This window comes from Parasteatoda tepidariorum, chromosome 7 (genome assembly GCF_043381705.1).
Source record: "Parasteatoda tepidariorum isolate YZ-2023 chromosome 7, CAS_Ptep_4.0, whole genome shotgun sequence".
NCBI lineage: Eukaryota > Metazoa > Arthropoda > Arachnida > Araneae > Theridiidae > Parasteatoda > Parasteatoda tepidariorum.
The window spans coordinates 18,239,366-18,252,357 of NC_092210.1; the positions used below are offsets into that span (position 1 = coordinate 18,239,366).

A 12,992-nucleotide genomic window follows, 5' to 3' on the forward strand; every position below is an offset into this window, starting at 1 on the left:
TGGTTATCTTCATTGATAAACTTGCAAATTTTTTTATTCTTTTAAATGTTATATTTCTACCTTTTTTTTTTTTCTTTTTAAAGTTAGGAGTACCTTTTTTTCTCTCTTACTTTATGCATTACACTTTTTCCTTGTACTTCGGGTTCGATAAAATATCGATTAACGACACTTTTTGGTCGATCCAGAAAACCGGGAAATTCAGATATCCGGGATAGCGATGGTCCCGAGCATCCCGGATAATTGGTTCTCTACTATACTTGCAGCCTCTGCACAGTAAACAAAACTCATTAATTTTCTTCGTTTTTATCTTTATTGTGCTATATATATAAATATTTAAATACAAACCGGCATAAGCACAAACATCAACCATTGTTTTTGCCATGCTTCTAAATGGTTCACTAAGTACTTCAAGAGCTGCAATAATAGCATCAGCTCCTTCTTGTTTTCCTGAAGAAAAAAAAATTATTATTATAATAATCATAAATGAAACCACAGAGTTTTATGAATGCATCATTAATAAATTTAATATAATAAGTTTTGGAGCAATTGGTAACAATCTGGCTACTCCTAATAAATAGTATTAAATTTATATAAAATTCAATGTCAGTAAAATAATTTTTAGAGGGCATGATATCCTATATCTAAAGAAAAAAGTATCTTGGCCTTCTTTTTTTCAATGACTTATTAGTTTTAAAGTTATCAAATTTCAAAATTTGTTTTTCTATTTTTTTCATCAACAAAATTTATTTATATTATTCTGAATTGTTAGCAAAAACATTAGTTTTTTGAATTTATTTCAACTCTCTCAATATTATGGGATATTTTCTGCAAAACTATTAATGTAGTGCAGTGTTTCCCAAAGTGTGGTACGCGTACCCCCAGGGGTACGGGAACAGTTTAGCGGGGGTAAGCGTTCTTAAGCGAAATATCTTGCAAACTAACGAAAATTTCAAAAAATTTCATTTAAAAGCAAAGCAAGCCATGAAAATTAACGATTATGTATTTTTCTATTGGCTATTTTTTGCAGAGTTAAAAGCGAATAATTAGTGGGTGATATCAACAGATAGTTGTGATTTTTAACTTTTGTGTAATTTCTTTATAGTAAAGGCTTGCAATAAATTCTACTTATTTTTATTATTTTCATAGAATATAATATTTATCCCTAAAACAGAATATGGATCGCTGGTTAGTATCTACAAAACTTTTGTACCAAAAAAGAAAAATGTTTTTAAAAAAATTCATTCATTTTTTTTATTAGTGGTACACAGAGTTACGAAAAATTTAGAAAGGGTACACAAAAGTCATAAGTTTGAGAAACACTGATAAAGTGCAAAAAGCTACTAGATTAAATAATATGAAATTTTGCATATTTTTAGAAAACTGCTTAAGGAGCATTCTGATATGATTATGTTATTATAACAGGCACTAGTTTTTGAGTTATTTTATACAAAAGTTGATTTTTTTTCTGGTGAAGTGGTAGAATGATTTTTTGCTGTCATATACTTAAGCTGAGCAAAACATACCTTACTTTGTTTGAATTTCTAATGAGTTGAGTCAATAAATTGTAAAATGCCTTTTTTTATGAACCAATATCGATCCACTCTGATGGCTAGATTTTTTAATCTTTTACCCATAATTCATCCTACTGTGGGTCAGACAGAACCTGAGTGTTGGGAGAGATAGTTAACAGGAGGGCATAGCCGCTTATATATTAAAAATGAAATATGTAAGCTTGGGTATTAAACAAAACTAAGATGAAGAGTAAGTGAAGTGATCTGAAATAAAAATCTCAAAACTTTTTTCAGTGTTGATAGCAATAGTGAACATTGATGGTAGCCCTCAAAAGACATAAATTTTTTTTTCTTACACATTAATTACAAATTTATTTTTTACATAGTAAACTATTTTACATATTAGATAAGAATTTTTTTTTTTTTTTTAAGATTAAAAACATTAAGCAATATTTCTCAAGATTTAAGATGAATATAGATTAAGGGTCCTTCTCATTAAATAAATTAGAGAAATACTGTTGAACTATTCCTAGTATAAAAGGATTTTTTTTCAAATAATCATAACAAAAAAATACTTATATTCTCACAAATGACATACAGTGGAAAGTTTCATATTTGGGTTGGTAGTAAAGATGTAACGAATATTTGACCACTATTCGGTATTCAGCCTTTTTGCTGCTAAATATTCGGCAAAAGGATAAATTTCAATGGATGTAATAAAGAATAATCTAAAATCGTATATTTTTTTACTATACATTATTAGAAATAGTTTTTACACATAGTTAAGCTCTAAAACTTGCTAATTTATATTCTGAAAGACACATTGAAACGCAATATTTCAAGAATTGAAACTAGATTACTTTATATTGCACCATGAGTTTAGTATTGCTGATTTTTTTTTATAGAAAATTATATTTTGGCAAGTTAATTTAATAAATTTTTCACCAAATTAATGCTTTAAAAGTGAGAACTTTTTTGTTTTTTATTTTTGCTTCTTTTTTTAATTTTTTTTTTAACCTATGTTAACGGAGCATTTCTAATAGACTTAATTTTTTATGGTCACATTCATTTTGGTAAGGTAATACAGATAACTAGTAACAAAGAAAACTGTGATTCTAAATGTTAAAATTATATTTCAGAACTAAGAACAAATTTTTGTTTCTCTTTTCATTTTTTTTATTAATACTTTTTGTTCTATAGTGTTTTTATTAAAACAGCATTTTTCAAGCAGTGTTTTTAATGAACATTATTTTTTTAAGGTTAATTTTTTCTAAAAATACAGCCTTGTGAAAAAGTTAAATTTAGATTTTTAGCATTAAATCTTTCGTTTAAAAAACTTATGTTATCATTATGATGCAAGAATTAAAAAGGTTTCTATTGGACTTTAATCTTTAATTTTTCTTGAAAATATGCTAAGGGGAAAATTTAAATGTTTAGCTTTAAAAATTGTTTTCAAAAAGTAAGCTAAATTTTTATTTTTTTGTTTTGCTTTCGTACGTAATATATATATATATATANTATATATATATATTAGATGTTTTTATGATGTCTTTGCATTTTTAAAAGCATTTCTGACAGATATATCTTTTAATGTTTTATGAATAATTTTTTCTGGAAAATATTATTTTTGCATTAAAGTTTTGTTTTAAGAATTAAGAGGAAGAAAGGAGACAATAATTTGAACTCATAATTATGATTTAAAGGGAAACAAAGCTTGCCTGCTGATGTTCTTTTCAAATGCTATTAATATTCAACTTTAATAATATTCACATTTTATTATTCTCACCAAAGTTTTGCTTATCTTTAACTGTTCCTGTCTTTTCAAAAACTTTTTCAGTGTAGTTATTGAAGGAAACCACTTTATCAGAACATTAAGAAAAAAATAAAATTTTACTAATACTTTTTTTAATGGTTCAAGAACATAAAAAAAATATTTGTTTTTCCCTTGAAAAAGGAAGCAAGATTTGTTAATTTTGATTCTTAAAAAGTGTCCAGAAAATACACTTCCGTCCAGATACAGAACGTTGTTCTGTACTTTCATTAAAAATAATATTTAAGATGGCAATTTAAACACTATTAAGCATCATTTATCAAATATTAACTATGTATATCTAACGTCGAACTATTACAATTTAAATTACGACTGACAAACAAAAAAGCTTCATGTTTGAGAACTAATATTGAAGTCAATGAACAAATATGTATAAAAATAAACATCAATAAATAAGAAGTAAAGCTTGTACTAACCTAAGTAACAAAGACCTAAAGCCAAAGGTAAGAAGCGAGCAAAAGTGTCCTTTAAATCAGCTTCACTTTTTTCAAGCAAAACTTGGATAATTTCAGATGTAACAGCAGAGTTACAGGATCCAACAGCTATCATACCACAGGCTAATGCTGCTAAACCTACAACCTGTTTAGAAAAGAAATATTCCATTAAAATTTGCATAATTGCTTTCAAATAAAAGTTAATTTCTAAAGATTTTCAAAACAAACAAACAAACAAACAAAAAAAAAAAAAAAAAAAAAAAAAAAAAAAAAAAAAAAANTAGCTGTTGTGAAAAACAAGTAAATTCCATGAATATGCTGATTAGGTTGCTTTTTTTTAAAATATTAATAGTGCTATGTTAAATTATGCAAAAATATTCTTTAACTTATGCATTTACACAATCTCTTACTAAAAAATCACATTAATAAGATGAGAGGATTTTTATGGAAGGGTTTAAAAGACTTTTCTCTTTAGTTTTTTATTGAGACAAAAAAAAATTATGGCTTTTGAAGAACAGGAAATAAATTACATAAAATTTTCTACAAAAAACACATATCTAATCTCTAAGTTTGCATAAGAACATTATTTCAGAAAATATAAAGCTATGGAAAAAAAGGTAAGGAAGTCATATTTAAATCATAAACTAGTTCCACTCTTACAATGCATGGAGATCCCTGCTCTTATATCTAAACATATAATACATCAAACCTTAAACAATACAAAATCATCAAATGCAAACACACTTGAAATTTCAAATAGAAATGATTATTTACTAAGAATAAATTCGTACATCAAGAGTTATAACATCGATACTATATAAATAACTAGTAAATCACAACAAAATTACTTTTTTTCTGTCTTAAAGGATCTTTAACTTCCTTAACTTTATAAGAGCATTTAAGGTAACATAAACATACCTCCATGCTTGACTTTGAATCACTAACAACAGGTATAAGCAATTGGAGAACATTATCCCTATTGGTGCCAGCATAAGCAATACCCATTCTAGAAACAAATTTAATAAGAATTTTTAGACAATAATACAAGAATCTTAACATTGTTTTAAAACATAAAATTTCTTCAAATATGATTATTAAATGAAATTTAGAATTAAAAAAAAGTGTAAAATCAATTTCTGAATTTTAATAAAGGGATGAAAAATAACAAAAGTTAGAAATTTTATCATTTTCCTGTTATCTATTTCCGTTTTAACAAAATCATATAAATTTGATGATAAATAAAAAATAATAATCAATAAAATAATAATACAGTAATAATCAATAAAATTATAAAAAATAAAATTATTTTATTTGAAAAGAAATTAAACATTTAAGCACAATTTCACCAGAGGAGGTGAAAAGTTTTTTTTAATTAAAAAGAGTTAGTAATTTCCCTCAACATAGTAAATGGCCTGCTTTAAGACGACCTTCTCTGCTATGATCTTGCTTATAACTATTACAATATCTATAATATGCTTTCTATCATGGAAGTGTACGGTGATTCCAGTTGAATAATAAAACTCTGGAAACCAATAATTATCTTAAAAAAATTTTCATAAAAATATTATTTCATCTAATGCATTTAAATTCATATTTTTCAAATGACAAAAAAAAATTAGTATAAAACAAGACTGGTAATGTTGAATTACTGCATTAAATTGAAAAGAAAACTACTGTAATGACCCAGTCGCTTTATACGAAGCTAAATACCCAAATAATACTTATTGGTATCCTATTTATTTATTTACTCAACATTCTAAAAAATTTCATTATTTTAAAAAGTATTTAATACGAGGAAAAGAATATGATTTTTTTTAGCCTTAATACATTTTATAATTCTCTTTTAAATTTCATTAAGTTCTGAACAATAAATTGAATTATGAAAATTAAAAGTTTTAATTGAAAAAAATATCTTCAGAAGATATTGAGACATAGTATAAAAAAGAGCAAATAACTTACCCCATAACTGCACCAATTCTCATAACCATGCTATTATGCATGACGTAATCACCAAGAAGGGCCAATGCAGGATCACATTCACTCCTTACACCACAATTCACAATACCACAAGCTAAGAGACCACCAGCCTGAATAATTAAATAATGGCATTTCCTAATTAAATAATGGCAAGGATAACACTATAACCAATAAATTATAATAGAAACCATTATAAATTAATAGAACTATTATCAATAAATAAAAACAGTATCAATTAGTCAAAATAAAAAGATAACAGGATGGACCATTATAAATTTAATAAAAAATGCTAAGAATAGAGATTAAACACACACACAAAAAAAAAATATGTAAGATGGAAAAAGTGATCTCAACTAACAAAAATTCTGAAAAAAGCTAGTGGTGAATGACATCAAAAAATTCAATTTGTTACATTTTTCAACTAAATTCAAGCATGCAGTGTTTGCTAAAAAGAATTAAAATACACTATCCATAGGAAATAGTTGCCATTGCCCTGAGGGTAGACTCTGTATGAGCCATTTCAAGGACTTAGATTTCTTCAGACAAGACCAGATTGTACCCCATATGCAGACATTGTACTGGAACCCAATTAATGACGCAACATATTTTCAACTGTCAAGCCAGTCTGGCTGCAATTTTTGAACTCAGCTCACCACCAGGACATCCTATACCAGGGATGGCGAACCAATGGCACGCGTGCCATTTATGGCACCCGANCTTCTTGTTGGATTTTGAAGTGGTGGAGTCAGTCTCTGGGATGGTAGTAGAGATTGGCTTATCGATGTTATCAGTAGCTTCCACTAGGGTTGGCTCATCTGGGATTATTGGAGTATCAACTGGATAACTGTTGAGTTCTTTGCCGGCTCTATGCAGACATCAGTTTTTGGGGCTATTTCAGACTCTCCGTTTCAGGGTCAGGATTGGTAGGAGGTGAGACATTTTGGGAGTCTCTAGATGCTTTTAAAATCAGCATTTCCTCTAGACGGAATTTCAATCTGTAGCAGTTTTCGAGATATGCTTTCGTGGTTGATCTTCCGCGTACTCTTTCAATCTCAGCATCTATGTTTCTTGCATAACTTTCGAAATCATCATATTCTTTATCGAAGTTGAGGAATATCTTTTGCATGTTGTCGGATATATAATGTTTCGTTTCTTTCCTTATCGCATCGATATCAACATGATTTTATGGAACACGGCAGGGTCGGAAAACCTTCCCTCCGTGGCCAAATCGGCGAGATGACATGGTAGTAAAGAGCTTGGTCATTGTTGTGAAATGAAGTGCAGTGAGTAAAGTGTTGGCGAGGCGTGCCTCTGCGCTTGGCGTCAGATTTTTTCATTCAATGTTATGATTCCGTCGTAGAAGCAGCTCTGACCAAGGAGCTGTTTGTTTTGTTGAATAAATGTTCGTTTTGTATTTAGAAGGCCTATGTGTCACTTTTATTTCCAATGCACCCAGCATCTGGTAGATGCAGCCCATGAACGATCTGGAATTTCTCCTTCGGTTTCTTACATAAATGGTACCCTCGGCGGGACTTGGGTGCTTTTTGGAATGGATTTCGAAATGAAATTAGATTAGGACTGAATTAAATTTGATTTTTGTTATGATATTGACTTTCGATTTGATTAGAATTTTGAACTGATTTTTCTTATGATCTTGAATTTCGATTTGATCGAAATTTGATTTGAATTTTGAACTGATTCTTCCTGATTGATTTTTTGAACTGATTGATCTTGAATTTCGATTTTGATGAATTTTGAACTTACGTTACTGAAAATTTGATTTGTGAACTTTCAAACTGTGAATCTGAACTAGTTTGGATTTCGAATTGAAAATGGAATTAAATGCTTTGAAAACACAACGAAAAGGACTGCGAATTGCCTTCACTCACACCGTGAAGAAAATCGAAACGGAATTAGACAAAAAAGTAAGAGATTTAAAGGCTCTGTCGATTTTAAAGTTTCAACTTAATGATAAGTTCCAAAGACTTGAAGTTTGTCAAAATACTATATCAGAGCAGCTTTTTCAGAATGAAACGACAGAAAATGCATATAATGAAGATTTTGAAGAGTCTGAGAATTACCGAGACACGTTATGTGCTCAAATAAACTCGGAAGAACAACTCTCTGTGCTGCCGACTGACAAGGAAACGAGAAAATTTAAACTCCCAAAAATAGAGCTGAAAAAATTCTCAGGTGAAGCTAAAGATTACCTTACATTTTGGAGTCAGTTCCAGAAAATTCATGATGATAAATATATTGCAGACGAAGATAAAATGCAGTACTTGCTGCAATCTATGGAACCGAAATCGAAATCTGAACGTCTGATCCTTAGTTTTCCTGCAACGGCAGCTAATTATTCTAAGGCTATATTCTAAGCTTATTCTAAGGAACAACTGAAAGAGCGTTTTGGACGAGAGGATTTGCTGGTACAAATATATGTACGTGATTTGTTAAATTTAGTTATGAAGAACGCAGCAACTGGAAGAGCAAAAACTGATTTACCCTCCCTCTATGACGAACTGGAAGGCAAACTGAGGTCCTTAGAAAGCTTGGGAAGAACACAAGAAAAGTATGGAGATTTTTTGACGCCGTTGGTAGAAAGTTGCCTACCAGAAGAAGTATTGGTGGCGTGGGAGAGGAGCCGTAACCACGACTCCACTGAAAAAGGTGACCGTTCTTTGGAACAGTTGATGAATTTCCTTCGGCAAGAAGTGAAAGGCGAAGAGATGGTCTTGCTAGCAAGAACTGGTTTTGATCCCCACCCGAGTCACCGTAATAAAAACCCTCGAATAGAGCAGGTAAGATTAGCCGATTCGGCTACCGCGGCGTCCCTAGTTAACAGCAGCATCGCTAGTAATGCAGGTAAGCGAAATTGTATTTTCTGTGATAAATCCCATCCCAGTGAAAAATGTTTTTCCGCGAAGAAAATGTCATTAATCGAGAAGCAACAAATATTACTGAAAAAGGGTGCTTGTTTTTCATGTTTGAAAAAGGCTAATCATATAAGTAAATTTTGTGATGAAAAAAATAATTTAAAATGTTCTAATTGTAATTATAATCATTTTGATATAATGTGTTCCAAATTAAAAAATAATGACCAAAAAAGTATTTCTAAAGAAAGTTCTCTTTCTAATAGCAGCCAAAGTGAAACTGTTTATTTGCAAACTCTTTGCGTTTTAATTCGAAGTCAAGGTCGTGAGAAAATTATTCGATGCGNCTCTTTCCATAAGTTTATTACTGTTTGTTCTTGTTGCAAGCTGTGCACCATCTTACGTTAGTGTTAACACTTTTAGCATTGTAAACACCAGTATTGTTAGCATTGTAAACACAAGTAATAAGTAATCAAATACATTGTTTGCAAGAATCTCAAAACACAATGATGCCAAATGGCTTTAAAATAGTACAACGAAAACAGTAACCCGGAAATTTAGGCGGCACCGAGCTTGCAGCGTCCCCTAGTGTAGAAAACACCATCCATACACACTTAATCCAAAGATTTTTCTTTGTGTAGCATATTTCACCAATCAGGGTCACGTTTGCACATGACTGTCTTAGATACAGTGAAAATAATCCCTTTAAATGATCTCTTGTTTCTACGCAGCCTACGACATCTCAACTTTGCCGTGACTTGTTTACGCTCTGAATGGAAAATGAAAAGTGACAGGTCATTTTAGTGAAATGAAGTTAAAATTCAAATAGCTAATTCATGTTTTATGCGTGATGCAACGCAGGAGCAATATGCGTAATGTAGTATATAAACTATTTTTTTGTAACCTGTGTCATTTACTCTAGCCTTTTGGTCGTCGGTAGTTGGGTTTCTTACCTGCGTAAAATAATTTTTCCTAATATTGAATTTTATTCTAATTAAATTAGAAATGGAGTTTCCCAATCTTGGAAGTCACTGCTTTGAAAAATCGTGCAATAGATTAGGTAAGTTAAATGTCTATAAAACATATTTAATTTCAGTTGTATACATTTGAAATTTTTTTTTTTTAAAATTATATTATGGTTCTGTTATTATGCTGTTATCTGGCTATTTCTGTTATTGTATTCTGGTATTTCTTTCGAATGACAGAAATCCCCTTTAGTTTTTATATCTTTAAACTATCTCTTACGTTTTTTCTTATATAAATTTAATTGATGTCCTGACTCCTGGTAAAGAGATAGTATAAATTATAGTCTACTTTTTATACTATCTGGACTATTTTTATTATGTTAATTTTCATTAAAAATGTATTAAAGTCTTCAGTTATCATTATTTATTCAAGATAATATTTGAATCAGCTTTTTGCTAAGTGTTATTTTAGTGTAATTTTTGTTTTTATCTTAATCTTGTTTGTGATCGATTTGATACAGACAATTGTATTGAATTCACTTAATCAGTTTTATGCTCTGATTTAAAGTAATTGAACTTAAATAAATTGATTAAAATTATAGTAATTATGTTAATAAAATGAATTTTGCTTTTTTAATTTCAGATTGTTTTAAATTGTGGATCTTTTATGTTTAAGCTTAAACAATTAATAAATTTTTTAAAGTTAATTAGCAAGAACACTCTAAGAGTGTGCAAATTTACGTGATTAACAGTTTTAAAAACTCATAATTCTCATTTTTAATACAATCTTAATAAGTATAAATTTTTTAGTGTAATAGCCAAAATTTTTTTCTATTACTACTAAAAATATTAAAGTTGTTTAATGAGTCAGTTGCAAATAAATTGGAATATTAAACTACTGATAGTGAAAGATAAATTTTCACAAATATATTTGTGAATTATGTTATGCATACACTGTGACAACACTGTAATTCAGATTTTACTTGTATAACACGATAATAGAATAGTTTATTGTTATCTTGCCCCACCCTATTTTAGGGCATACGAGAGTTGATACATACACAAATCATACATTAAAAATACGTAAATCTCTAAAAGTTACATCAACAGTGAATATAAAAATCTGAATCCCTAATAGAATGATTAACTGTTAACTTTAAAACAGTGTACATTTACTAACTATATATTTCAAAATTATAAGCACTTTTTTTACCCAAGTTGATTAGGTAAACAACTTGCAGCTTTGAAACAGTTTACCTTTACCTCGGTTACTTTTTATTTTGTAACTGTACTTTTATTTTATTTGTATTTTGTAACCATTATTTTATATTATAACTGTCGTTGAGCAGCCGACCCAATTTTATGGGTTTACGACTACTAATGTTCAACTCCGTAGCCTTGTAATTTTAAATGCAATTTAGAAGACAAGGGAACTCTTGAATCGAGTAGTGGGAGAAATTTTGCCTTCATCTAGGTCTTTTTGATAGAGCTATCCTGCATTTGCATTACATGGAGAGAATGACCATGTGAACCTCTCTCAGGCAAGGGGACTCTAGCCCATGATCCGTCTACCACAGAGGATATTTCACGTCAGCACTGTGGTCGATGCAAGCCGGATGTGGAATTCGTGACGACTGGGATTTGAACCCGGTTGGCCTCATTGATCACAAACGATCTATCACCTGAGCCATTGCTGCTCACCTCGGTTTCTTAGGTTTTTTTTAAAACTTTTTTAATATGGAATTTGTTGATATTGAAAGACAACTTTTCATAAATATGTTATTTGGCGAACATGTGACCACAGTGTTATCTGAAATCTTTCACTTGTTTAATGGAACAATAGATTAACTCAGAGTTCTCTCTAAGAATTAAAACAGGCTGGGCTTTGTTTTCAGAAAAGCCCACTTTGAGTTTTATAAGGATTTAACACCATAAAAATCTATCATAATGTGTAATTATGTAATAACCAACTGAATTTTATTATCAACAATTTTTAAATTACCCTCTTATACAATTTTATGTGTATATTTCATAAAGTAATTCTTTCTCATTATCAAAATAAGAATAATTAAAGGCATGCTAATAATAAATTTTCTTTGAAAAAATTAAATTTAAAAAAAGTTAATTGACAAACAACTTGAAAGTTTCTTTCTGTAATTAAAAGTGAAAATGAAGAGAAAATAAACATTTAAAAGCACATGTTTTTAAAATAAAGTTATTTATTTAAGCAATAGTTTTAAAATTTAACATAACTTAAACATTTATTAATCTCTCCGAAAAAGTTACTAATAAAAATATAACAAGTTGAGAATAATAATCCTAACAAAGTAAACTAATCATAACATAAATAGTATTTGTAAAAGTAATCAGAATGAAACCTATAAACACTGATAATTTTACCTGGGTATAATTATTATTTAAACTGTGAATTTTTTTCAAAATGTAACATGAATTAATAGGTGGTGTTTTAAAGGGAAGGCAGCTTATTTTTACAAAGAAGGCGTATTTATTGGGATCAAAGGGCAAGCAGATTTGACGCCCTTCTTAAAACGCTTAGGGAGAACACTGACTGTTAACTTCGTAACAAACAGCTTACAATTACCAACTACATGTTTCAAAATAATAAGTAAAGTTGTTTACCTTATAATTTAAGATATTAGCAAGTTTTACTTTTATATTTTCTGTGTCTTAATGTTCTAAAATTGAATTTTATTTTTAGATTTTTTACCTGTAAAGTGTGATGCATGTTCAAATGTGTTTTGGTGAGTTCTTTTTAAATTTTTTACTGAATTTACCTTTCTCATTATATTAAGTGTTTTCCATTAAGATAAGACAGTTTTGTTTTTCCAGCTATGACCATTTTCAATACAATAAACATTCCTGCAATAAAGGATACCAAAAAGATGTTCAAGTACCAGTCTGTCCATTATGTAACTCACCTGTGCCATCAAAGAGAGGGGAACAGCCTGATATTGCTGTTAGCGAGCATATTGATAGAGATTGTCAGGCTGATCCAGCAATTGCAAAAAGAAAAGTTTGTTTCCCATTTTATCCATTATATTACAATTATATGCAAATTAAAAATTTTGTGTGTTTAATACAAAATAAGTGTTTTATGCATGATTAAATAAGTATTTCACGTATAAAAGAAATTACCAACAATAGAAAATATTAACTTATTTTATTTCTTTTTTTCTAAATTTTTCTTCGCATTTAACCAGTGTTGGCAGGTTTTTGACATGTGACAGTTTTTGACAGTTTAAACCATGGTTTAAACCGTCACGTCAAAAACCTCACTGTCAAAAATGTCGAAAATGTCAAAAACCTATATTCATATGTGAAATTTAATTAATACATAAAATTTATATATTTTTCTATGAAGGATAGTGTTTCTAAATATGTTC

The 12,992-nt window shown here is 29.3% G+C and overlaps 3 protein-coding genes across 4 annotated transcripts in view; 2 read left to right on the forward strand and 1 right to left on the reverse strand.

The window, feature by feature from the left end:
* Nucleotides 1–5,863, reverse strand: part of LOC107445467 (regulatory particle non-ATPase 1) — a gene marked incomplete at its 5' end in the record, with an annotated part of 15,788 nt that extends 9,925 nt beyond the window's left edge. The window contains 4 exon segments of the mRNA XM_043056156.2: nt 346–447; nt 3,759–3,921; nt 4,695–4,782; nt 5,736–5,863. Coding sequence (XP_042912090.2) covers nt 346–447; nt 3,759–3,921; nt 4,695–4,782; nt 5,736–5,863 — 481 coding nt within the window.
* Nucleotides 5,864–7,585: 1,722 nt separating this feature from the next.
* Nucleotides 7,586–9,031, forward strand: LOC139426041 (uncharacterized). The gene is made up of 2 exons (XM_071183487.1): nt 7,586–8,072; nt 8,130–9,031. The coding sequence occupies exons 1-2, from the start codon at nt 7,586–7,588 to the stop codon at nt 9,029–9,031; spliced, it is 1,389 nt and encodes a 462-aa protein (XP_071039588.1).
* Nucleotides 9,032–9,238: 207 nt separating this feature from the next.
* The window catches only part of LOC107439364 (AN1-type zinc finger protein 2A), a 47,303-nt gene continuing 43,549 nt past the window's right edge, over nt 9,239–12,992 (forward strand). Inside the window, exons 1-3 of one of the 2 annotated variants that reach the window (XM_071183134.1) lie at nt 9,239–9,683; nt 12,308–12,350; nt 12,439–12,622. In XM_071183134.1, coding sequence (XP_071039235.1) covers nt 9,629–9,683; nt 12,308–12,350; nt 12,439–12,622 — 282 coding nt within the window. In that variant the 5' untranslated portion in view covers nt 9,239–9,628. The remainder of the gene's footprint in view (nt 9,684–12,307; nt 12,351–12,438; nt 12,623–12,992) is intronic. The other variant, XM_071183135.1, reaches the window with a different exon arrangement.